The 14,966-nt window shown below is 41.4% G+C and overlaps 2 protein-coding genes across 2 annotated transcripts in view; one reads left to right on the forward strand and one right to left on the reverse strand.

Moving 5' to 3' along the window:
- Positions 1–6,382, forward strand: part of GEMIN2 (gem nuclear organelle associated protein 2) — a 13,229-nt gene extending 6,847 nt beyond the window's left edge. Inside the window, exons 4-10 of the mRNA XM_018559269.1 lie at positions 706–765; positions 977–1,093; positions 1,841–1,885; positions 3,566–3,634; positions 3,723–3,833; positions 4,095–4,153; positions 5,841–6,382. Of these exons, the coding sequence (XP_018414771.1) occupies positions 706–765; positions 977–1,093; positions 1,841–1,885; positions 3,566–3,634; positions 3,723–3,833; positions 4,095–4,153; positions 5,841–5,886 (507 nt within the window). The 3' untranslated portion in view covers positions 5,887–6,382. The remainder of the gene's footprint in view (positions 1–705; positions 766–976; positions 1,094–1,840; positions 1,886–3,565; positions 3,635–3,722; positions 3,834–4,094; positions 4,154–5,840) is intronic.
- Positions 6,383–10,955: 4,573 nt separating this feature from the next.
- PLA2G4F (phospholipase A2 group IVF) overlaps positions 10,956–14,966 on the reverse strand; it is a 32,132-nt gene continuing 28,121 nt past the window's right edge. Inside the window, exons 19-20 of the mRNA XM_018559267.1 lie at positions 14,035–14,221; positions 10,956–11,170 (exon numbers count right to left, since the gene is read on the reverse strand). Coding sequence (XP_018414769.1) covers positions 10,962–11,170; positions 14,035–14,221 — 396 coding nt within the window. The 3' untranslated portion in view covers positions 10,956–10,961. The remainder of the gene's footprint in view (positions 11,171–14,034; positions 14,222–14,966) is intronic.

Raw genomic sequence — 14,966 nt, forward strand, 5'->3', positions numbered from 1 at the left:
CGACCAAGCCCACACCCCCCCCCCCCCCCCCCCCCCCAGTTGGGTATTTCTCGGTCATATGTGCTGTCCTGAAGATCTGAAGATGATTTGGGAAAGCAGAGTTAGTTACCAGTAATCTACAGGACAGAAGGGATTCCCACTCTATATTTGTTGTATTGTGTTATGTTATTCTGTTAGTTACCTTTTGGTTCTTGCTTAATACTGAGATGACAATGCTTGTTTGCAGCTTCTGGATGATGTGTATGTATTCACTTGCCTATGAGCCTCAATGTAAACCAACTACCGCCTTGACACCAGAATGCTTCAGTATCTGGCTATTGCTCAACCATATTATGCCATCTCAGGCCGAAGACATGGACACTATATTTGGTTTACAATGTTAGCGGTAGCTTTTTGGTGCTCTTTTGGATATACAGTAGTTGTGTGCCTGGACTTGGGATTGGGTTGGGGTATGGGAATGGATTCTTTGTGTAAATTTTAATGGTTGTAAAAGCGTATATATAAAAAAAGAAAAACTGCTCAAAAGCGGTACTAGAACAGCGCTTACAAAAATGCAACGCAGTAACTAAAAAGTTACAAACGTTCATAGTGTGTATATATGTGCATATGGTCATATAGTGTATCAAAACCCCAAAACAACATGTAAAATATTGCAGCTTGCCGGTCCTTAGATACTTATTAACATTAATGTTGTGTTCTTTACAGAGCCTTCATAAGCACAGAAGCCATTGGAAGTCCCAGCCTTTAGATAGCAATGTTACAATGGTGAGTGTTTCACAGACGAGTGACGGGTGAAAAAGACCAAGTGGTCCATAGTTTGTCCCTTTTTGATCATTTTAGCTAAATACCTTAACAGTACCTGCAGCTATAGAGGTCGGTGAGGGCTGTTTTACTATGTTAATGTTTATAGTCTAGGCAAATGTATATCGGCAGGTATGTATATGTGTATATATGAGATATTTGATTTTCATTTCAGCCAAGCACAGAAGATGAGGAAAGCTGGAAGAAGTTTTGTCTGGGTGAGAAGTTGTATTGTGACTTGGCTGCTGCTCTGATCAATGAAAACCAGAATCCAGGTATCGATTATATAAAGGTAAACCTCAGTTTGTTTAGTCTATATGATCTTCCTTGCAATGTAGTAAAACTGATTAGGTTTTGATATCTAAGATGACTTAAATGTTCTTTCTTTATCGGCTGACAAATCGTTGAGTTCAGAATCCTTCATGTGAATTTATTGTGGGCTAACTGGATTTCGATACCTGGGGGGGGAAAAAATTGATGGTGCACACTCCCCCTCCAATGAAAGTGAGAAATAAAGGGGGGGGGGGGGGGAGGCGTGCTCCTCAATAAGAGGTCTTTGGGCAATTCAAACTTCCCATTATTATACTGAGCACGCTGAAATTATAAGTAGGGCTGCAACCAACTTATCGATTAGTTGGTTGGATCACCTAGCTCTCTCCTCCACGTTGGGAGGAAGGCACAGCAAACAGTGTGCGGATGCAATAGCCAGCCTGCTATTGGCTATTGCAATTTCAAATGGCCAATAGCGGGCTGGCTATTGCACCAGCCCACTACCTGCAGTATTTAAAATTTAAGGATGGTATTCATTTTTTTGTAAAAATAATCGGCCAACTAATCGCTTTTTATGAAAATAATCATTAGTTGCACCCCTATTTATAAGGATTGCAGAGAAGGCTAGTCTGAACCTAATCAAAGATTGTGTAGAGCTGCTGAATTGCATTTCTATTGAACATGAATTAAACTGTTTACCTGAATCTTGGGTCTTCTGGTCCATTGTATTAGCAGAGACTACAAACTACCTATGTATTCTTCATTGTAGGTTGGATTTCCACCTCTGCTGAGTATTGTTAGTCGTATGAGCCAGGTGAGATTAAGTTGTTGTTGTTGTTGATGTTGTTAATCAATAAGCTTGCTACACACTTGCGAACTGTTTATTAGGTGTGACTTGCAGTGAGTTGGTGTTCATATAAGATATTATTATTTTACAACCACTGTAGTTAGTAATCTACTTTGATTGTATTACTTACAGTGCATGTACATTGTAGGTCCATGTTTGCCTCTGAATGCTGTGGCCTCCCATGCTGTCTGCAACCCGGCTGGTAAAAATCTTTTTCTGGGTTGCTTGCATCTGAATAATAACCTGCAGTAGACTTGAATGGAGCTTACCAGTTTACTATTGTCACATTTAGCCCGGTACTAAATTCTACTTATGTTTTTTTGGTACGTTTACATTAAAGGAAACCTGTGGGCCCCTAATGCCCGTAAACTCTAAAACAGTGGTATCCAACTTAAAGCCTAAGGCCGCATTCACACCTGCGCGTGTCGTGAACGTGCATTGCATTTGTGGGCAGCGCATCCCCATTGAGTTCAGTGGGGCCTGCATGTGTGCCAAAAGCTCATGTAGCAGATTTTGTGATGCACACTCCACTTTTTTCTTTTTTTTTTTTCTGCATTTGTGCACGTTTTCATGCAGCAAATGTGGAGCAAAAAAACACCTTTTCTGGTTTTGTTTTGGGGTGCCATTAGAAATGGCAAGGCAAGCGCATTTTGCTGCGTTTCTGTGAATGTGCGCCAAACGCATTTTGGCGCACGTTAACAGAATGCGCAGGTGGGAATGCCACATTTATTTCCACAAGTCAACACTTCTGCTATTCCCCATTCTTCTGTACAAATCCTTGCAGCAGTGCTGGTGCTCTACCTGTGTAATCATTAAAGCTCCATGACAGTCCTTCTCTCTCATCTATTTATCCTGATGCAGAGCAAAGGTGACGCTCTGCTGCTTACGCTGCTTCAGTTAGGGAGAGCACAGGACTGAGCTTTTTGACAGATTGGTCCTGCAAAGTGCAAGTACTTGGCTGGCTGCCACAGGCTGCTAAAAAAAAAAAAAAAAGTCCCATGGGCTGGCAGTTGGGACAGCACTACTCTAAAATGACACCTTAACTGGTATTCCAAGAATCCACTGCTTGCCTGCTGTGGGCTACACCCTAGGATCTCCCAAAACATGGAGCAATCTTGTGCAAATAGCAGCTAGCTGCATTTTAGATTCTGAAACTCCCCCTCCTGCCAAATTTTACTATTCTCATAGTTGGTCAAGGATAAAAAGAAAAGTGGGTGGGGGGGCGCAATCATTTTAAAACGTCTACATCCTCAGAACCCTAAGCCTGCAGTTGAAGGTTAAAAAGAAAACCCCCTTCTAAAGCGTGGTGTGATTTGCCCCAAGAAAAATGAAAAATTCCCTCCTAAATCCCCTAAGGCAAGCAGATACTCCAGTGATATCCAATCTACAGTGTTATTATTAATATTATTATTGCACCTCTGGCTCTTTTGGTATGCAGAGATCAATTCTAGAGCTGCAGCTAACTATTATTTTCAAAATCGATTAGTTAGCCGATTAAAATTCATCTCCCATGTAGTTTACAATCGCAGTGCATGCAGGTCAGTCACAGGCCTCTTGTACGAATGTTATTCTAATATGTAGCGTTTGGTCATCTGCAAATAGAGATGCTACTTTTAATCCCCAACTCTTTGTTAACCTTTGTTGAAGGCGACTGTTACAAGTGTGTTGGAGTACCTTGTGAACTGGTTTGAAGAGAGGGACTTCACTCCAGAGCTGGTGAGTATATTTTCTTCCTCTTCTGTAGGTGTGTACGGTTAATTAGTTTTATGCTTGATGTCAGTTTTTACTTGGTTTTTCTTCTTAGGGTCGGTGGCTGTATGCCTTGCTTGCCTGCCTAGAGAAACCCCTAATGCCAGAGGCTCACTCCCTCATCCGACAGTTGGCACGAAGGTGCTCTCAAGTCAGAGCAGAAGTGGTATGTGTAGAATATGGTTCTTGTGGTCTAATTCTGGCACTGTGCTCTCATACTGGACATTTAATAATCGGCAGAATTCCTTCCCTGGCGTTACCAAGATCTATAGATTTTAATAGATGATTCGATCTATTATCATGCACCCCAAGTGGGTGATTTATCCCTTCGACAGCAAAAACAATCACTAGAATGTTTTGAATTCCTTTTTTTTGTTTTGTGTTTCTGCCTTTGATCATACTTTTTTTTTGGTTCTGTTCTTTGTAGGAACACAAGGAAGACGAGAGGGTGTCTGCTTTAAACTTGTTAATCTGTCTCGTTGGCAGGTAAAGATAGAAAAACTACTTGAAATGACTAGAGCTAAGAAATACTTGATATACTCTGATACAAAGTTGTGTTCTTTCTGCCCCATCCTACTTAATATTTGCAATTCTGTTATGCATTTGTGTGTAAATACAGTTCCTAAAGTGTCAATCTTCTGTTTGAACTATTTATTATTTATATACTTTGTCACATCAGTATATGACTTCTCTGAAAAGCAATGTATAGAACAATAATAAAATGCACACCCCATCATTTATGAAGGAAGTTTTATATAGTTACTAGAGGTGCACAGAAAGGAAATTTTGAAACTGGAAATTTCTGGGAAATATCAGGAGTCTAAACGGATCCCTGATATTTCCCTTTTAAAATAGAAAAAGCGATTGAGGATGTTTGTTTTTTACATGTATGTTTTTTACTATGTCCACAATGAGGAATGAACAGGAAGTGATGTAGATTTAAATGTCCTAAATTACTTACAAAACACTCAGCGATCACTGATCGCCAACTGCTTGTATCCGCCCTCCATCCTTACTCGCGTGGAGGAGAGCTTGTTTTTGACGGCTGACTCCTCCCCTGCACCGCCAGCTCTGCCTCCTGTGACAGCTGTCTCTGCCCCCACACTGCTCTCCATCCTGATTTGGTCACGGGGCAGTGCCGGAGGAGAGCTCAGCCTCCTGTGACATTGCGGCACACAGTGCTTTCCTCCACTCCCCGCTCAGCCGCTTGGACGCTGCTCCTTGTCAAAGGAGACACAGAGCAGCGGGCAGGAGAGAAACTAGAGATGCACCACAATTTCAGCCGAAAGATGGCACTTTTGGCAAAATGCAGAAAGTACTATTTTCGTCCGATATGTGTTGGAGGTCAAAATTTCAGTGCATCCCCCAATATTTACACTTGTATACAAAATATCATATATTTACACACATAAAATAATCACATGATTGGTGGTGCAAATAGAAAGTCTAGATCCACTCCAAGCCTTTAGTGACCATAGAGTTCAGCTTTACATTGGATGCTACACTAAGTCAATCAACTATACAAATAATAACCTGTAGCATAATTCATGAATTCTCTCTTCATCCCTGATATAACTATTTAGATTTACTTCTATGTTTAAGCCACCCGGTTCCTATTGATCCATTCTGCTAAGACTGCTAATCCAATCTCTCCCTTCCAGTTCTCGTATCTTCTTCTTTTTTTTCTTCTCTGTTGCATGTATTTTTCATATTTTATTTTGAATGCTTTACCCTGAAATGTTCTGACAGTTTGTCAGTTTTTTACCCCTAATATATTCACCCTCTCTAAATTTTCAAGGGGTCTGACAGGCATTCCAATAAACAAACTGTATTTGAAGTGTTCCTTAGTCCTCTTTTTTTTTTTTTTTATCAGTCCCTTCTTCACAAAGCTGGATATTTTTGTGTTCTAGAGTTTTATTCAGCTGAACATTTTATGGCATCCAGTTAGTCTGTTTTGATAAGGCTCCACTGCAGAGTTTTTGAAGATCCATTATTACTGTTTTTATCTTGACGGTCTTTATTGTCTCACCATTCAAAATTCCAATCCGAAACTCGTAGTCATGGAAAATTGTGCCGCTAGTTAGGGAATGATTTGTGCCCACTCTGAAGAAACCACACAGGTATGGAGACTTCTATAGCTATTTAAAACTGAAACACCTTCTGTTTTGTCTAGGTATTTTGAGCAACGCGATCTGGCAGATTCTGGTGATCCATCCTGAAGAGATGAGACTGCCTGCGCAACTTCCCATGCATACAGCAATACCTGTCCATTCAAAGCAAGTCTCCCTTCATTAAGTGGTGTATCTACCATCTTTTCTGTTCAGAACTGGACTATCCAAAGGGAAGTGGCAATTGCAGAGCCCCTTTGTTTGCTGACTCAGTGCTATGAAGGGCTACACCTCTGACTATTGCACGTGAATATGTGATGACCAGGAGTGGAAAATGATCCTGCTTCTTAGATTTAAAGGTGTAGAATTAAACTTTATTTTTTCTTTAAATGGCCAAAGTTGAAGAGCTTTTTAAGTGCCTAAAGGGTTTTGGAAACCATACATTCATCCTCCTCAAAGGATAATGGCAGTTTTACAGAAAACCACCAAAGACCAAAACTGGATCCAATACATTCTGGTGGCACCCTTTACCTCAGTTCATTTGAAGTCCTCAATTCATGTTGCTTGGCTTGTATGGGACTCGCTCATCATGTACATTTGGCACCAGCTTTGTTTCGAGTCTTCTCTTGTTTTGTGCTCTGAGTCGGGATGGTTTGTGTAGAGCTGTGGCCACCTCTGCAGTGTAACGCCTTCTCTCCCATAACTCAATTCATGCATACATATATTCCGTAGGTACTAGAGTCAGAGCCAGTGCTGTACTTAAAAGGCTTCTATTGAGCAGAGAAAGGAGGGGAGTCCTTAGAGTTTGAGTGGTTTGTAGGATGAGTCCTGTAGTTTTCTGTAAAACTGCACCTGTCCCTTTAAATCTCTTTTCAAAGAGCCCATCCCCTTCCAGTGGGACCTGCATGGTTTTCCTGTTGGGACTGTTGTGGTTGAAGCAACCTGTAGCATGGAAAACTGTTAAACAAATTTTATAGAGGTTTGTTTTTTTTGTATGGAACAATTTTCCTATTGTAGTGTGGTGTTTTTTTGGTTCTGCTGCTGCAAGCAAACCATTTAAAAAAAAAAAAAAAAAGATTAGAATTATTTTTACATATGCAAGTAAAGCTGGGAATAATAAACATACAAATGTTTTAAAATGGGTCTTCCTCCCCATTAAGGACTACTTTTTGTGCTTCCTACACAAACTACATTTTACTTTTCTCTATTTTCACCTTTAAAATGTAATTCTAATGCCTAAGACCTAAACCCTTTGCTTGTTTTTTTTAATTGTGGTGACCTTGTCCCATAGTTTCTAGAGGGTAAACCACTAGAAAAGAGGCTGATATTCTCACCTTCCGCATGGTGTGTAATAGACACATTTGCCTCACTGGCTACTGAACGGCCTGGGAACAAAGATGTGCATGTGGTAGGACTTGGCAGGGTACATCCTGCTCCACCAAGCTAGCATAAATGTCTGTCTATTCTTCCAGTGTGTTGGGAGCATGCAGGAACAAGGCAGGTGTTTAAAGATGGCAGCACCTAAAAACAAGAAATGCTAGAACAACCTAGCAGGTGTTTGTAGGGTTAGGCTTGGCACTGCTCTAATTCTTTTGCTTCTAGTTATTACCTATGGTTATATTATAGGTAGGCTGCTTGGTGGGACAATCATCTTTGGGTATATGTGCTGTTTAAGTTTTGACACATTGTTCTAATTGTGTTGGTTGCAGAGGCAATTTCAGGATCCATGTTCTGTTTTATGAAATGTGTTCTTGTCGTCTTGCCACTTTCTCTACATAAAATGAATACTTTTATTATGAAGACTTTGTTTTGCATTATTACGAATCCTCTTTGATCTGAATTTTTTTTCTTCTGCTCTTGAAAGAAACCAGTCATGAGGAAATACTTGGAAACAATTTCTGAGTTGAATCTTTGAATTGGTACATGTGCGCCGATATGGACTTCCAAATGTCCTTTTCTGTAAATTTTCACAAAGATGATGCTGATTTAGTGCTAGCTGGAAGCAAATGTAAACTGCATGAATGGGACATATCTATGGAGCTGCTCAGACTGCAGCTTAATTGTCTTTTAGTCTGCACAATCTCTTCTAAAAAATGAAAGTGATCCTGTAAAGTCTGTTGCAGCCATTAGTAGCTGCATTGGGAGAATTACAGTGTCAACAGCCCAATGATGGATTTGTTTTATATTTTCATGTCTTGAAAGAGATTCTGCACAGACTGACAGCAATCCAGCAACTGTTCCAGCAGTTTAGTGGCTATGTTTAACTTCTTTGTCTCAGAAGAAATTATGTACAGACCAACAGGAAATACTGTTGTGGTTAGGGATGCACCGATATATCGGCCGAAAATGGCACTTTGGCATAATCCTGAAAGTGCCATTTTCTGGCCGATACAGCGGTGCATCCCTCCTATTCTCTCCTCCCTGCTAGGTGCTGCTCCGCATCCCAGCGGGGGAGGAGAGAAACGTGAGAAGAGTGGCCAGTGTCTCTCCTCCCACACCTCTCGGCCTCCTGTTGCAGAGCGGTTTGTGGGCGGAGACAGCCCGTGCTGTCACAGCAGGCTGAGCGCTGCTCGCTCAGCCCCCTGTGACAGGAAGGAGAGCACTACAAACGGTGAACTGGTGAGTGTTTGTAGATAATTGAGGACATAGTATGTTAACTATAGCCTCAATTATGAATGGGAGGCAGAACAGCTGAGTGGATTAAAGGAGAAGCAAAGGGATGGTTGACAACCTGAAGGGAAAAAAAAAAAAAATCTTAGAGGAAGAATAGGATGACTATTGACTAATATGAAGGGTTAGAGAGTAAAATGCTGTGGAGGTTTGGCGGTAGTTTTAAGGAGGACATTTTGAAAAGAACACCCAAAAACAGACTGAACCTTGGAGGACCAGCTGGAGTTTGGGAGAAAGAGGAGGTGTGTGTGTGTGTGTGTGTGTGTGTGTGTGTGTGTGTCTCAGATTTACAATAACCTGCTACTGGGCATCTGAAGCCAGTTAACACATGCTACAGGCAAGAAGGCTGTCTACTGTCATTGAGATTCCCCAGGGATAGCATGGCCATGATGGATGACAAGGCAAGGTGCTCTCTTCGAGAGGCTAGAGGTTTGACAGGGCGAGTATGGTAGCATAGCCCTGTCCCCTTTAAAACAATGTATATATTTTCTGAAAATGCTAGCTGCAATTTTGTCTTTTTTTTTGTGTGCAAATATTTATCAAATTTATATTTTTAGGATAAAATACTGTAAAATTAATGTGTGCAAAAACACAATTTTAATTTGGGTAAAATATAAAAAAAAAAGAGGCTTTGCTAGGTAAATGGATATTTTAAATTGTATGCACCTGTGAAATGATAGAAAACTACAGTACCCAAAATTGCCCATAGGTGATGCTTTTCAAAGCCTTCACACCGCTCAGCATTTTAGTGTTAACAGTGAATGATGACCCTAGAATTATCACTTGCACTCAAACGTTCACTGATATGTAACATGTGGCGCAAGTCATTTTTACATGGGCACACCCAACTCCTATTTGTATGTGGGGGGGCTTTTTTTTTTTTTAAAATTTGTGACTACTTTTTTAAGCCCCGCCCCCCCCCTCCCCCCTCACAAATAAAACCAATTGATATATAGGGCATAACAAGCCCCCTACAAGATGGCAAAAAGTGGCAGATCCTCTTTATAGAGACATCAGGGGTCCCCTATGGACTCCAAAGTAGTTGATGAAGCTCAGACCATGCTTTTTAACAGCTTCTTCTGCAACCACAGCAGCTGGAGGAATGACAGGCTGAAGCCGAAAGTGATGCAATACATTTCACTTCCGCTTTCACTGATCAGAGAGGAGAGGTGCACAGACCCACGATGCTGGTCCCAGGCCCACAAGCGTGGATGGCGTTTCCCAGAAGAGCCAGTACCGGTGGTGTCTATATATAGTCTATAAACCAGCATCTTGAACAGTCCATACATGTACACTGAGTGGCCAGATTATTATGACCACCTGACATTTGTAACAAGTTAGCTATAATTTCGTGCTGAAGTTGATAGAGTGCCAGACCATTATAAATAGGGAGGCAGGTTGTTTACCACAACAGTAGAAGTGATTTTTTTTCTGAAGATCTGGGTAAACAACGCGATTTAACAGCCTTTGAACATGGGATGATTATTGGCGCTCGCGCCATGGAGCGAGTATCAGCAAAACAGCAGAATTTGTTAAATGTTAAACAGCTGTTAAAGTGTTTAAAGACTGGACTGTCAGTCGAAAATCTAGGTCTGCGAATTGTGACCGTCAGCGACTAGTCAATGTTAGGGCAGAACGGAGAGTGGCAAGACTGGTACAAGACAACAGTGCAGTGTCAGATTCCTCGCATCACCTTTCAACATCTCGTGGAGTCACGAGGCGGCCCAACAAAGTCATCTCGTGGCCCAACGAAGTACTGATGGGGTGGTCATAATAATCTGGCCACTCAGTGTATATTTTTCTCTCGTTAAGCCCATGGCAAACTGCTTGATTTCCCCCATCTTCACTAAACCGCATGGAAGGAAGAATCTCACAGAAGCCTATATTGTTCTGACACCTGGCTCCAGCATTTCTCACTGTCCAGCCAACAATTTCCCACCCAGATTTTCAGTTGAAGTTTATCAAGCCAGGTGGGACCAGAAGGGCTATCCATGGTTAGAATTTCAGCTGATTCACAGGAATACCTCAATTTCTAACAGTATATGGCCAGCTTTAGCCAAGGAAAAACAAAAATGAATCATTACTCTAGGTAACTCCACAGCCTCCATGTTGCATGCTGCTCTCAGCACTTTTCTTAAGCTAGGTGTACACAGTTTATTTTTAAATTTTCATTAGCTTTTGGGGCTAAAGAGTGTGAATGGAGGAATCTGCTGCAATTTTAAGTTTGACAGTGGGCCCCGCCAGCTGTCAAAATACCTGCTTGCATCTTCATATAGCTAACAGGAATACATTTATACCAACTACTAGGGCTGCTTTAAAGTCACCTACTTCTATAAATGTGGTACTACCATCTCCTCCATAGTTTATTAGACTGAAGATTGGTGTACACAAAACCTGTAAAGTGCAGCATCGTGAAATACTGTTTTGTTGTGATTTAAGGAGCACCAAACAGTTCTCTTTAACCATATATAAGAAGTCCATTTTGCAAAACCTAAATCAAACAATTTTTCCACGGGTCATATTTTGTGCTTCCTGCGGTCCAGCGCAGCTCTGAGTGCCTTCATGATCTGCTCTTTGTTATTTATCACATTGTACCGATTCACTTCTACCAAACGCTCAAAGTCATTCGGCTCATACGTGAAGTTTTTTGTCCGGTACGGAGAATCTTTCCCTACGAGTTTAAAGTCCCCGTAAGCCATCTCGCTTTCTGTTTCTCGGAGCAAGCCTGTGAGAAAACACAAGAAATTACTGTATAATCAATGATATCAGGTCCTCTCAGCCATAGAACTGGGTTTCACAAACTAGACCAGTGAACGATTTTTAAATATAGGTAGTAACCTATAAGAGTGAACTGTGTGATAAACCAGAATGTTCCTCATCCTTTCAGTATGTCACTATCTATGCTTACTATGAACAGTTATTGACTGTGGACCATGTAATAGTATGTCACGCACGAGCTTTCAAATGCTTGCTTCTAAAAACAGAATTGGAAGGGACACTCGCCATAGGTAAATGTGACCTGTACATTTTACAGTATGCTCATAGTGCTACAAATGGTCATTAAAAATGTCAGTCCACCCAAAACTCTTGCTGTTTTTAGCAGATTCTGGAGAGTTAAACCACCTGACTGTTTCTTATATCTCTCAGGAATTCAATTGGTGAGATCTCTGTCCTTGAGTTCCAGGATATGGAAACCTAATGGTGATCTTCAAATAGCAACTACGCTTAATGCATCTCTATCACAAAAAAAAAAAAAAACCTAAATTCCTGCAAAGAAGAAAGTAAATTCTCGCCTTTAGATAGACCTTTGAGGAGGGACCAATTACTGGTCCCCCCACGGTGCTCCAAGATTCCTGTAGACAACTAAGTCACTACTGTGCACCACCATAAGCATTTACAAAGCATGAAATGGGCTTATATTATATACATATATTTTGCATTGAGCACAATTTTATCCATACATACTGAAAAATTATTTACTGGCTCACCTCATGTCAGCATACTATGGGTCAACGTCACCCCCTCAGGACCACCTCTAACCTAGCTAATAAAAGAGTAAAGGTGCCCATACACCTGCCGATTATCGTACGATAATCGGCAGGTGTATGGGCAGCATGCGACCGCATCTACTGAACGGTTGCATGACTTTAGTCTTCCTAGCACGCTGGAAAACCTGCCGAAACTGCCCGCTCAGCATTGCAATCATCGGCAAGCCCTCCTCTCAGCGGTCCAAGATGGGCAGTTCGTACAGAATTTTAATCACCTTACAACCATTGCACAACAAAAGTCGTGCGATGGTTGTAAGGTGTATGGCCAGTTTTAAAAGGACAAATCCCAGCGTTCTTTTTTTCGTCCTACATTCAGGCCACCTAGTTGCCGTCATCCCTCCATACCATTTTTCCACCTGGATTCAGCCTCTCCTGGGATGGATGGCCCGTCTGTTGGGAGTAAATCTCCCTGATGCAAGGCGTCTGTGGTGCGGGCTCCTTAAGACTAGTCGGTCAGTGGTTGCAGCAGGATGGGTGGTTAGGCCCCACTAGACACCAGGGTAATGTACAGCCACTTCTTTCTTGCGGCCTCCTCTCTGTGGGGACAGAGTCTGCTCCTCCTATGCTGGTCTATACCACGCATGCGTGTTTCAGCCGCCATTTTCTTGTAGCCAGTTTAGCAGGATGGGCGGGCAGGCTACATTGGACAGCGGGGTCTTGGGCAGCCGCCATTTTTCTGCAGATCGCCTGCCGATTGGGTCAGTGGCTGCTCCTTCCCTGGGGGCAGTTTGTTTAATCCTTTTTATGCTGCCATTGTGGTTTTCTGCTTCATCTTTCCTCTGGCATATATTTTTCCTCCCATTCCTCTGGTACTAAAAGTTCTTCAGAAAATCAAAGCGGATGCCGCTCATCTGCTATAGTGCAACCATTCTGGCCAAGGAAACCATGGTTTCCACTCTTCAATCTCATGGCCTTGGCTTTGACCGTTTTTTTTTCTACCCTAAGATTTGTTCATCCAGGATAGATGTCAGCATCCGAATCCAAAACATCACCGCTTGGCAGTTTGGTTACTGAATCAACCAAATTAAAAAAACAAGGTCTATCTAAGAAGGTGATTGATACCTTAATGCGTTCTAGGAAACGATCTACTAATGCATTTTTTCCCTGATGGCATTTGGTTTTATAAGACTTGATAAAACCTCCTTTCAGCCCATCCCAGGACTGTAGTTTTCATACTGATTGTTAAACAATTCTTCCGGCCTTTTCCAGTAAGTCGGCATCTCCTAGTGTGGATCTTTATGCGCCTCTGAATATAGTACAACATTTTCCCTCTACATCAAAAGAACCAGTGACATTAGGAAAAACGGACAGATGTTTCTTTTTGCCAGGAGGTCAGAAGAAAGGCTTACCTGCCACTCCTGGGATTCAAGCAGTCATCGAAATAGCATGTACTAAGCAAGGGCTCACTCCTCTGGCTTTAGTGCGAGCTCATTTGACTAGGAGAGTCTCAACTTCGTGGGCTTCACAAAGCTTTTAAAAGAAGATATCTTTAAGGTGGTCAGATGGAGTTTAAAGAATATGTTTGTAAATCGTTACAAGGGGTGACGTGGCTTCAGCATGGATGGCCCATTTTGTTTCATCAGTCTTGTCATCTTCCTCGGCTCATTAAACTTTTCTTTTGCATTATTCTTGTATTGTGGGGGGTTCTTGATTGTGCCCACCCTATTTCTGTATCTTGTTATGTCCAGTAGTATGCTGACATGAGGTAAGCCAAGAATATGGAAAATTGTTACCAAATAATTACCATAATTTTCATTTCCTGGCTCATCCTCATGTCATCGTAGGTACCCTCCCGAGTGGCCTTCCGCGGCTGGTTTAAAGAACGCTGGGGTTTGTCCTTCTTACTCTTTTATTAGCTAGGTTAGAGTTGGTCATTAGGGGTCAAGGGCATGGAGTTCACCTATAGTATGCTGACATGAGAATAAGCCAGGAAATGAAAATTACGGTAAGTATTTGGTAACAATTTTCCATAATATTTACATTGTTCTTACAATACAGCACAGCAGCCAATGGACAACTGATCCCAATTCTGGGCAATTACCTGGCTCTTTATATGTGCGAAATGTGTCATTCACCAAAGGAAAGTGAATCACTATGGGAGAGTGAGGATTATCTTCGTCCATGAACACATAGCATTCCTTCGGCTGTTGCTCATCCTTCTCACTCACAGTGATAGAGGGAAATTCGATTCCTCTCTCTCTGCAGTATTTTTTGGTTAAATGCAACACCTGGAATACAAATAATACAACTGTACCAAAGAGCATGGTGGCAACCTGTAATTGAACCCCTAGTGTGTGTGTGTGTGTGTGTGTGTGTGTGTGTGTGTGTGTGTATGTATATATATATTCAGATTTAAAGAATAAATAAACCCCAAAACAAACATTTACAGGACTATTTACAAAAGGGTGAAGAGTTTGGAGAAGGCAGGAGAAGTGAACAATCTAGGAAAACATAGCTGAACTGGAGAGTGAGCCGAATTGGGAGAACTTTTCTAAATCAGCTATTTTGGCCTAGATTGTTCTCTTCTCCAAACTCTTTACCCTTTTGTGAATAACCCTGTTAACATATTGCAGCTCACCAGTCCTTTCATGCATTGAATGCATTTGTTTTGTTTTATTTTATCAGACGTAAGAACATTTTTATCAAGTACAGAAAATACCCATTTAGCATGCCAGATATACAGTGAAGGGATGAGCATACCAACCCAGGGACAAGAAGTGTGATATTTGCAGGATTACCAGGTGAAAAAAGAAAAAAAAACGGAGAAAAGAAAACTAATACAGCCACCACATCTAAGGACTAGTGAACTGCAATATATTACAGTTTTGGTTTAGATACACCATAAAGCCTATATTCAGGATCTTAAAAAAACAAAACAAAAAAAACCTATAAAATTGTTGCAGTGGGCCTACCCCTACACTGCAAGAATTAACTGTTTTTGTCTAGGGTTATGGTGTAAGGGACCTTTACTTT

The sequence above is a fragment of the Nanorana parkeri genome, unplaced genomic scaffold (assembly GCF_000935625.1).
Source record: "Nanorana parkeri isolate BGI_ZX_2015 unplaced genomic scaffold, ASM93562v1 scaffold386, whole genome shotgun sequence".
In the NCBI taxonomy this organism is placed as follows: Eukaryota; Metazoa; Chordata; class Amphibia; order Anura; family Dicroglossidae; genus Nanorana; species Nanorana parkeri.